Here is an 11,413-nt window from a genome sequence, read left to right as displayed (position 1 = left end):
ACTGGCAGAGTTGTTGTTGTGAGAGCGATTTGTTTTAATGAAAAGGAGGAGAGACTCTGGCTGCAGGCTGTTTGTGCATGGCTTAGGTTTCTCCTCCTCTGTAATAAAAGCACCAGGACTTATGTGTCTACATGTGTGTGTGTCTTTGTGTGTGTGTGTGTGTGTGTGTGTGTGTGTGTGTGTGTCTTTGTGTGTGTGTGTGTGTGTGTGTGTGTGTGGGTGAACAGGGGCAAAGTGAGCAGCCAAGTCTGGAGACACACACACACACAGACACACACATACACTCATGCATCAAACAGTCGATGGAGTAAAACTGGCAGAAATATCTATGGGAAGTTTTCTGGAGGTCGTTTCCTCCTTTTTAAAGACGGAGCGATTGTGTGTGTCTGTGTGTGTGTGTGTGTGATCTTTTCTACAGGAGTCGTTACCTTGGATGCATAAATGACTAATAGACAAAACATAGAGTCCATACACACACACAGACACACACACACACAGAGAGACACACAATATAGTTTTATCTCTTCATGTTTCCACTGATGACTTCCTGTTTGTCTTCTCTGTCGTCCAGACTGCGGTGTTATCCAGACAGCAGGTGATGGAGCGGCCCGACGAGCCAACACTCCTGCTACCGTTCTCCCCACGGCTCGCCACCGACCTTGATCCTCCCCTGTGCTAGCGAGAAACGGAGACACACACACATTTACACACTTACACACACTTACACACACTTACACACGCACACTTACACACACACCCATCAAGTTGAAGCGTGAGAAAGGGAACCAGAAGGAAACCCAGACGAGAGACTAAGACGACGTGACCTGTTGTGTTGCTCTTGGAGGAGGGAGATCGAGGGAGTCGGAGTCGTCATGAAGCCGCTGTCCGTCTCCGTGGCGACGCCCTCGGGCCTGCTGCTGGTGCTGATGTGCTGCCCCCTGCTGGGCCTGGTCCAGTCGGCCAGCAGCGGCAGCAACAAGGCCGGCGGCGGCGGCGGCGGCGGCGGCGGCGACAGCAACGCTCACCCGCACCTGGGAGACTCGGACCCGGAGCGATGCATGAGGCACCACTTTGTGGAGACCATCACACACCCGATATACAAGTGTAACTCCAAGGTGAGGATGGACACACACACACACACACACACACACACATTTTCACACACACACAGCTGTAAATCTGCTTTATTATGGTCAGTCACCCTCTAACTGTTTTATTGTTTTATTGTTTTATTTGTTCGGATCCCCAATAGCTGCGCTCTAGAGCAGTGGTTCCCAACCTGGGGGGCACCAAAGATCCAGGGGGGGTCGCGAAGCCCTCTTGATTTTAAGGGGTTTAATAATTTTAATGTAATTAAAATGTTAAATAAATGAGTTAGGCTAAGCATTTAATTCATATATGTGACAAAATCAGCTAAATTCAAGGGCCACATTAAACATTTATTCGTGTATTTAAAGCAGAAGTAAGCGATCCGGTCGTTTTGGCTAATGCTGCGTTCCAGGCAGGCTTTTGAAACCGTAAATTACAGCTTCAAGTCACAACTTACGACTTTGTAGCGTTCCAGGCAACCCACTCGTGTTTTTCCGACCTGTTTTACCTGTGAAAGTCACTATAACGGCCACTCGTAACTTCCGACCCGTGAACTCGTACCAGATCGAACTGGTACGACTTCACAGGTCGGAAAAACACGAGTTACGAGTTGCCTTGAACGCACCATAACTTCTTGTCAGCCGATGGAGTTAGCAGCCCCCGCCCTCGCCATGGATCTATTGGTCCTCGCATTCAGGCGCATCCCTTGGCTGCACACACAGCCCTTCATGCCGTTCTCTCTCCTCATTGGATAAAACTTGTAGGATACGAGAAAAGTTTTCTCCTCGGCTCAGAGCAGAGCAGAGTGACTGACAGACCCGTGTTTCAGACCAAACACTCTATGTAAGTGATTGCTGTCGGAAGATATAACTATTTAAGACTCATATTAACACAAAAATATTGCTTACTTCTGCTTTAAACATTTATTCGTATATTTAAATAGATAAACAAATAAATTATAGGCCTATTGTATATCAATAGATGATTGAATATCAACAGTTTTAAAACATTAAATACATAATATACAGCAGGGCAATATCAGTCACAATGAATTTGAAAAACAGCATGGAACAATGAGAAAAAACCTGTGTAAAATTATTAACATATTCTTCAGAACTTGTACTTTTAAAAACACAATTATGTTTTTAAAAGTACAAGTTCTGAAGAAATATGTTGTAATCATACACAGGTTCTCCTGATTGTTTGTTCCATGCTGTTATTAAATTACTGAAATATAATAAAGTATTTCATGTAAAAGAAGTTATGATGTTCCTTATTTTGTTTTTACTATTTACCAAAGTTTTCAATGGTAAAAATATGGGTCCCTTAAGAAAAAGGTTGGGAACCACTAGAGCACCACTAGTCTTCCTGGGATCCACATTTAAAACCAGTACATTTCAAGCAGTACAGAAAAGAAAAGTGAATTTGAGCCCACTCTGGGTCATAAAATTAGTGTAATAACTCATCTATCAGACGATGTAGGCCAAACTTTGTGCAAAATTCTATTTTCCAGTAAATCCGGGATGAAAGTGTGGTATTTTTTTCCTGCATTGGATAATGCAGGCGCACGATTTATCAGCCACTGATATTGGATCCGTCGTCCGTCAATCAAACGTCTGAGACACACACACACCGAGATGCCAGATTTACTCAACTCCAAGGACATGAAGCGTTTAAATTTAAAAACTTTCTACCAAAGCAATTTTACATGCTACAGTTTTGAAACTTCACCAAAATGTCGCCCCAATACTGTGGAAACTTTTGTCCACTTAAACTCATTATAATGGAGTCTATCACTCTGTTATTTTCAAAATCTGTAAAACGTTTAAAACCTCCTCTCCTCCCACAATTTTTGCTCGATTGACACCAAACTTGCTGGAGAGCATTATCAGACTGTCCTCCACAAACGATCCACACAGATTTTTGATTTATCGAAAATTAAGCCTACAGTGCATGAAAACGTTTGACTGTAAACATATACCATAGACCAGAGCGGCATCTGAGAATGACTGAGGCATTCTGGGTAATTTAGGGGCAGCGCCTGGCATTTTTAAATTGCACTCAGTAGCTTTTTGTGTTTTGATGGAGCGTGGACTAACTAACAATCAATTTTAATGTTTTATTTTTTGTTTCCTTTGTAGCACTATGTCTCATATTTATTTTTGACACCGACCGTTCACGCTATCTTGAAAAACTACAATTAATCTACCGGTATGCTCATTTAGCCTCCCACAATGATCAATGACTCCACAAAGTGGCCAGAAATGTCTGACCCAGACATCTACACGTATTTGGTCGAATCACCGGGGAGGTTTTGGCTAAGTGTTGTCTGTAAATAGCCTGTTAATAGCCAACTTTTTGTTAGTTAGTTTGTTAAGCCAGTTAGGCTGAACTTTTCAATGGAGGGATGCCGGGCGCTGCCCCTAAATTACCCAGGATGCCTCAGTCATTCTCAGATGCCGCTCTGGTCTATCCAATTCTTGCTAAAATAAATCACATTAATATTACTAATTCATATTCGTATTTATTAAGACATTGGTCTTTTTGGCACTGAGAGGCCGCCGTAGGACCTGAATGTCAAACCGCTCGTCTCGTCTCTTTTCTCAACAACACGACGGCGGTCGACAGGTGGAGGTGGATGGGGCTCGAGGCTCGAGGCTCAAGGCTCAAAGCCTCCGTCCGTCTACTTCCCTCAGTGAAGAACTGAGAGCAGACGAACGTCGGCCACAGGTTTTGATTTGTTTTCTCTCTTTCTGAAGCGCGAAAACCAAGTAAAACAAAAAATAAATCAAGAGCGGGAGGATTAACACACGTCTGGAGCAGCTTGGCGGTGACCTCAGCCGCTTCTGATAAATGAACTCATTCATTATAAATATCAGGAAAAAAGCAGCTCCTTCCAAACGTAAAGAGAAGAAACCCCCCCACAACCCCCCATACCCCCCCCAACCCCCCCCTCCTTCAGTCACAGACCATAATACTGTAATAAAAGATCCCACACCGACACCATATCAACACTCATTTATCTCACACACACTCGCTCCTATTGGTCGCTGCAGCGTCTCCGTCTCCCTCTTTATCTCCATCACTCGACATCCAGACGAGTCACGCTCCGTTTCCCAGGGACCGTGTGCAACGTGCGTGTGTGTGTGTCTGTGTGTGTGTGTGTGTGTGTGTGTGTGTGTGGGGGGGGGGGGGGGGTGCTGGACATGGGCCACGCTGCAGACGCACTCTGCACCTCAGCTGGGACTCACTCAGGTTTTTGGCTGAGGTGAACTCCTCCTCCTCTGATGGGAAAGAGAGAGCGAGGTGAAGGGGTGGCGGATCGGACCACACGCAGGCGTAGCTCACAGTCGGCCATATTACTGTAAAGGGATAGTTCACCCAAAATTGAAATTTCACTCATTATCTCATTATGTAGCGGGAGCTTCCGCTACAAAACAAGCTTGAAATATAGACTTATTTAATTTTTTTCGGGACAATTTTGCATTTCGGGGCTTCAATACAAGACGGACATTACATACGAGCAGCATGGAGGTATTTGGATGTTTTTTGGTGTGTCTTTTTGTTACGAAGACAGTTGGTATCCATTTGCAACCGTTATATGGACATGCACTGCTACGCCGAGACCCCCTGTAACTCAGAGAAGCCACGGAGGACTCTGAAACTTCTCCCAGCCCTTAGTCCACATGTCCAAGCTTTGTAAATAAAAACCATGCAATGTTGTTCCCTCCTTACACTTAAGGATGGCCATCCAACCTTATTATAAAGAACACAGTGATGAGTTCGGAAGACATCTGATCTCCAGTAATAAAACGAAGAGCGGAGTGATAAAGTGCATCAAGGGGTTTCAATGTAGAGAGAGCGGTTTGTCTCGATATACAAACTTTTTCACCTTCGCAAAACAAAACTATACATATTTATAATTTATTTATATATTCATATGTTTTCTGTGTCTGGTTGTGAAGGGAGGATCAACCCGCCGCTGCGTCGTCAGACTTGTCTCAGTTTGGACTGATTGCACCCTGGAGAGACGGGGTGGGTGGTGGGAGGGGGAGGTGGAGGGGGGGCAAAATGAGAGATGTCATTGAGTTGCATTATGGGATATTGGTGCCAAGAGTTTGACTTGAAGAGGAGACACGAACTCCTCTGATGCTTCAGTTTTGACAAATCTGGGTTTGTGACAGAAACTCTTTAATCAGGTCGACTGACTTCATCAGCAGATGGAGGCTCAGCGCGTACACACACACACTCACACACACACACACACAGCTCGATAAAACACTGATTTCAAAATAATTAAGAACCCAACTAATGATTAATCTCATTATTGATCCATCGGTTTCAGTGTAAGGATCAATAACTGGTCGACTCGTGTCCAGTTGAACCTGTTGCTCTAAACGTTTGGTGTGATCCCTCCCAGTTTTCTGAACTGAACTGAACTCCCATGTGAGAATCTGGAAACCAACAATATTTGACATTTGAGACCAGTAAATGACTCAGATGATTAATTGGACCTGGTTCATCCAGTTCCTCCAGTTTTTGGTATTTTGATTAGTTGCAAATGTGTAATTTATTAAGTTATTTATTTATTGTGTGTGTGTGTGTGTCGCTAATATCAACAATGATTAACCGATGTGTCTAAACCCAGTTTAAAGGGGAATTGCCGGGGTTTTTTTTACAATCTGGACCTTATTTCTAGCATAAAATACGATCATTTCCTCCCCCAGATAACTTTGGTGTCATTACAAGTGGTTGTGATGAAATGAGCTCCAGCCGAGAGGCGCGTATATCCGTGTAATGGAGTCTACAGGGCAGCAGAATGCAGCCTCTAAATAACACATTATCTGCAGAGAAACTCCTTCATTTCACCAATATTTAGTTCTGATAGGCTAGTGCTAGTCCCCTCTGAGTCCGGGGTTAGCTGTTATCAACATCCGGGGTCTGTAGGTTGACCTACTGACCTCTGACCTGGATGATGTCATCTCTGAGCTTGTTGCTACCGCTAATGCTACGGTTCGTTTCTGCGTGTTTCCGACCTGTCAGAACAAAATGAGCAGCTGGATGAAGTTCAGCTTCCACAGGCTTCCTCTCCTCAACCTGGACTCACTAAAGCTCCGGCTAGTTGAGATAAAAATGGACCCGAATGCCGAAGAGGAATCATTATTATCAGAATGAGCCGGGCGGCGCTCAGAGATGACATCATCCAGGTCAGAGGTCAGTAGGTCAACCTACAGACCCCGGATGTTGATAACAGCTAACCCCGGACTCAGAGGGGAATAGCACTAGCCTATCAGAACTAAATATTGGTGAAATGAAGGAGTTTCTCTACAGATAATGTGTTATTTAGAGGCTGCATTCTGCTGCCCTGTAGACTCCATTATACGGATATACGCGGCTCTCGGCTGGAGCTCATTTCATCACAACGACTTGTAATGACACCAAAGTTATCTGGGTGAGGAAATGATCGTATTTTATGCTAGAAATAAGGTCCAGATTGTAAAAAAATAAAAATAAAACTGCAATTCCCCTTTAAGACCTTTATTGCTGTGGTTTCTGGAGCGTTTTCTCAGACATGTGGTCGAGGTTTCACAGGCGACGGCTTCAATCTGAGGGTTTGGATGTCGTTTACCACCCTGTGTTGTTTATTTGTTTGTTTATTTAACTTTATTCTAACCAGGGACGAGATGAATGAGCTGCTGCTGCTGCTCATGAATGAAAGGAGGAAAGAGAGAGGGAGGGGGGAAGAGAGGGGGAGGGGGGGTTGTTGGCGTTTGACAGACTGATCCTCGGCTCGGACAAAGACAAATGGTCTTAAAGTGGCGACAACACTCCTGATGTCTGTGTGTGCTGTATCTGTATCAGTGTGTGTGTGTGTGTGTGTCACCCTCTCGCGGCCCCAGACAGGCTTTTGTCAAAGTGGGTACACGGGTGGCGACACGCAGCAGCTGACAGAAAGACATGACACAGGAGTCTGTTTAGGGAGGTGACAGGAATGTAGAGACCCACAGAGGAGACGCACACACACACACACACACACACACACACACACACACACACACACAGTAATAAGATGTGTGCGTATGTGTGTGTGAGACTAGTCAGACACAATACAGTAGATCCCTCCAGAGTTTACACGTAAAGAGAGAGAGGGAGAGACTATATACAGTATAAAGGTAGATGTTTGTGTTAAAGCTCCATACAGTATAAAGGTAGATGTTTGTGTTAAAGCTCCATACGGTATAAAGGTAGATGTTTGTGTTAAAGCTCCATACAGTATAAAGGTAGATGTTTGTGTTAAAGCTCCATACAGTATAAAGGTAGATGTTTGTGTTAAAGCTCCATACAGTATAAAGGTAGATGTCCATGTGTAGTGTGATTATAAAGCAGCTCTAGGTTCTATATTAATACTGTGAAAGTATCAAAGCCTCAGTCCACAGAGAAAAGCACACAGCCTGTATTCAGAAACTGAGCCTTAAAACCAGCCGTCAGGACTTCCTGTCACTTTGTGATGTCACAACTAAGCCCCGCCCCCTCACCACCACCGAGACCCACCATCCATCCAACAACAACTTTGCAGGATTTGTGGTTTCTCTGAGTGTTTTATTCTGAAATCTGCTCTAGTTTTTATAGAGACACTAAACAGTAGATCACTCCAGATGGAAAAAGGAGGAAGGGTGTGTGTGTGTGTGTGTGTGTGTGTGTGTGTGTGTGTGTGTGTGTGTGTGTGTTGGGGGGGGGGGCAGTGACCCTGAGCTCTGAGCTGCAGCAGGTGCAGGAATGTGTGAGCGCTCTGGTTGCTATCTCTCAGTTTGCAGGTGCAAGGCCGAGGCCCGGAGACAACACACACACACACACACACACACACACACACACACTGTGTCTCATTGTATCCAGAGACCTGCGGTTTGTTTCTCTTTTCATCCCTGACGGATCATGAAGGTCGTGAAAATCTTTGGCGTTGTGAATGACTCCTCTCCCTCTCTCTCTGTCTCTCACAAACATCTACCTTTATTTTGAAGGAGCTTTAACACAAACATCTACCTTTATTTTGAAGGAGCTTTAACACAAACATCTACCTTTATTTTGAAGGAGCTTTAACACAAACACCCCCTCCCTCTCCCTCTCTCTCTCTCTCCATTCTATTCAAATTCTCTTTATTGGCATGAATGTTACGAGAACTATGTTGCCAAAGCATCAATAATCAATGAAACAATGTTATCTGTGTATCTTTTATATATATTGTTTTTATTTTTCTACTGTCTTTTACTGCCATGTGGAGCTGCTAAACAGATTTTCACAGTAAATGTTGGTGACAATGTTGACAGTGCACTGCAAAAACTCAAAATCTTAACAAGAATATTTGTCTTATTTCTAGTCAAAATGTCATTTCTAGTCAAAACAAATCTCATTCTACTTAAAATAAGACTCATCACATTAAAAAGCAGCTTGTTGTTAGACACTTTTTACTTCTTTCAAGCATATTTAGAAGTAGTAGAAGTAGAAAAATCTGATAGTGGAGCAAGTTTTTCTTTCTTCTAACAAGCACAAAAAACTTGCTTTCACTGGCAGATTTTTCTACTTATTTCAAGTGAAAATTAGTTTGAAACAAGTGAAAATGATCTAAAAACAAGTTAATTTTTAGGTGATGAGTCTTATTTTAAGCGGAAAGAGATTAGTTTTGACTAGAAATGAGACATTTTGACAAAAAATAAGACAAATATTCTTGGAAAGATTTAGATTTTTTGTAGTGTGACAATAAAGGATTCTGATTCTGAAACAAAACAAATACAACTCACAGAATCAAATATATACAAATAGAATAAAAATAACAAAGTATATACATTTATCCTGTATCTCTCTCTCTGTCTTCCAGATGGTTCTGCTGGCGCGCTGCGAGGGCCACTGCAGCCACACCACGCGCTCCGACCCGCTCATCTCCTTCAGCTCGGTGCTGAAGCAGCCGTTCAAGAGCAGCTGCTCCTGCTGCCGGCCGCACACCTCCAAGCTGAAGGCCGTGCGGCTGCGCTGCGCCGGCGGCTCCCGCATCACCGCCACCTACAGATACATCCTCGCCTGCAACTGTGAGGAGTGCAGCTGAGCTCTCACCTCGCCCCCAAAACCCCCCAAAACCCTCAAAACCCCCAAAACCCCCACCCCATCAAGACTCTCCAGCTGTTTTGTTTTGTTTTTTTTTTCTTCCTGGTTGATGATCGGATCAGATCGTTGCAGCAGCTCATCAGGGTTGTTGTGGTCCTCCTCCAACACACACACACTTTGATGTGCATTCAATCACAACTAGGGATGTCACGATTACTTGTTTTCACAATTAATCGCGGTATTAATAATAATAATAATAATAATAATAATAAATGTATTTGTATAGCACCTTTCACAGAAATAAAATTCACAAAGTGCTTCACAAAATTACAGTTCAAAGAGCAATTTAAAGGGACAACGAGGAGTTTCTATTTGGTTGTAAAAAAGTCTCACGTTAATGTGGATGAATCTCCGCTACCCACACTTGTTAATGGGCCCATTTTCGATAAATATATCGTTTTATCTCTATGGTTATTTTGTTATTATTAGTGGTGGTGGAAATGCTGGGCGAGCCGACCAGCGTTTCTTTACTTTCGGTTTCATGGCGAGTCATGAGAATAACGCCGCCGAATCGCCGTTTATGGTCGGAACTACGACGGTATGTGATCGTCTTTGAACCTCTGACTTTAATTCTTGATGAATGAAAACATGAGTCTGTCTTGCGCCGGTCAAAGAATTTCAACAACAACCTCATCATACAAAAAAAACCCCACGACAATCAATTGATCGTAGATCCCTTAATACCGCCACTTTCCAAAAAAGATTATGTTGGAACCAAAGTGAAGGAAAATGCACAGATACTGGTCCATTTAACTAAAGTAACACTGAATTGGTAGGAATTTAAATGTTTGTGTGTCATTTGTAATTTAAAAAAAATATTAAAACAAACTTTAACATTTGGTCTAGATGACAATTAATGACTTAAATATTTCAAACACTCCCCCCGGGTGATTAATAACTGGTCCTACAGCTCTGGGAAAAAATAAGAGACCACTTTCACAAATGTTACTTAAAAGCATCTCTACATGTATGACAGTTGTTCTTTTCTTTTCTTTTCTTTTTTAAACACAAACACAAACACAACTCATTCTACTTAATGAGACACTGATGAGGTCATCGATCACCTGAACCACATCTGGTTTTATTGATAGATATCACGTGACGTCACACAGCGTTCGCAGCCGGTCACAGCGCCATCTTGGGTACCGACTTTCGTATTCCGATAATTTATTGATATTTCTGATATTTATTTACATCTTGATTTTGCATTTAACAGTCTGTTATTCCTGTTTAACAGATCGTTGCTAAGTAAAATACACCGTTGCTAGGGACGCCGCTCTGATCAGCGCAGCACAGAAAAGAGAAACTATGCAGGATATTTACTTTCTGTTTCATTTTTTACCGTCATTAAACAGCTTGGGAGACATGTACGCCAAGGGAGGCTGCCTCACTCTACTGAGTGTGAGCGGCACGTACGTTCACGTTGCTTTCGTGAATTGTAAACACACAGACGCCCCCTCGGTTTTAGCGTCCAGCAGTTTAGCGGCTAATTCAACAGCAGTGATGGATAACTGTACCGGAGAGGCTCAACTTCATGAGCTTCATTTGAGGAATAAACAGCAGCTTTTACCTGACGGGAGACCGACGCCTGAGCTACGGTAGCTAACAGCTAGCAGCTTTTACCTACTTTCTCTCTCTCCCTCCCTCCCTCCCTCCCTTTCTTATACACGCACACGCGCGCACACACACACACACACGGCCCAGGTTGTCTGTCATATCTGTTGTAAACCTTGTAATAACAGCTTGTTGAGTACAGTCAACACTATTGCTGCCTCGGTTTGAGTGTGGATTAATAGTTAACGGTTTGTTTAATGTGAGTGGTGGTCATCGCATCCTGATGAGTTGGGTTTTAATAACAGCTGAGCTGATAACGTAGCTGTGTAGATGGCGTGGATTGTGATGAGAAGGTGTTGCGCATATTAAGACTTATTTGTGCAAACCATTGTGCAAAACCTGTTTGTTGTGCCTTTTTGCGTGATAAGATGATTTGCCGAATTCTTCTTCCATTCCTGCAGCCTTTTGTCTCAATGTTAACGATGGCAAAATGTCCAGATATTTTATTAGGCTACTTTATGAAAATGTCTGTGAGTTAAAAAAGAAAAAAGAAGTGGGCTACGCATTTTTGATTTGATTTGGCTTTTCGTGTATTTGGTTAAACACATATAAG

The 11,413-nt window shown here is 43.1% G+C and overlaps 1 protein-coding gene across 1 annotated transcript; it reads left to right on the top strand.

Moving 5' to 3' along the window:
- Nucleotides 1-558: 558 nt before the first annotated feature.
- ndp (norrin cystine knot growth factor NDP) lies at nucleotides 559-9,198 on the top strand. Its single transcript, XM_085765034.1, has 2 exons — nucleotides 559-1,115; nucleotides 8,963-9,198. The coding sequence occupies exons 1-2, from the start codon at nucleotides 873-875 to the stop codon at nucleotides 9,185-9,187; spliced, it is 468 nt and encodes a 155-aa protein (XP_085621160.1). The 5' UTR covers nucleotides 559-872; the 3' UTR covers nucleotides 9,188-9,198.
- The last annotated feature ends 2,215 nt before the right edge of the window (nucleotides 9,199-11,413 follow it).

Source organism: Trachurus japonicus, chromosome 21, assembly GCF_045865225.1.
Source record: "Trachurus japonicus isolate A0001 chromosome 21, Traja_1.0".
Taxonomy (NCBI): domain Eukaryota; kingdom Metazoa; phylum Chordata; class Actinopteri; order Carangiformes; family Carangidae; genus Trachurus; species Trachurus japonicus.
The sequence above is the reverse complement of the archived record's forward strand: the minus strand, read 5'-3'. Positions and strand labels throughout refer to the sequence as shown.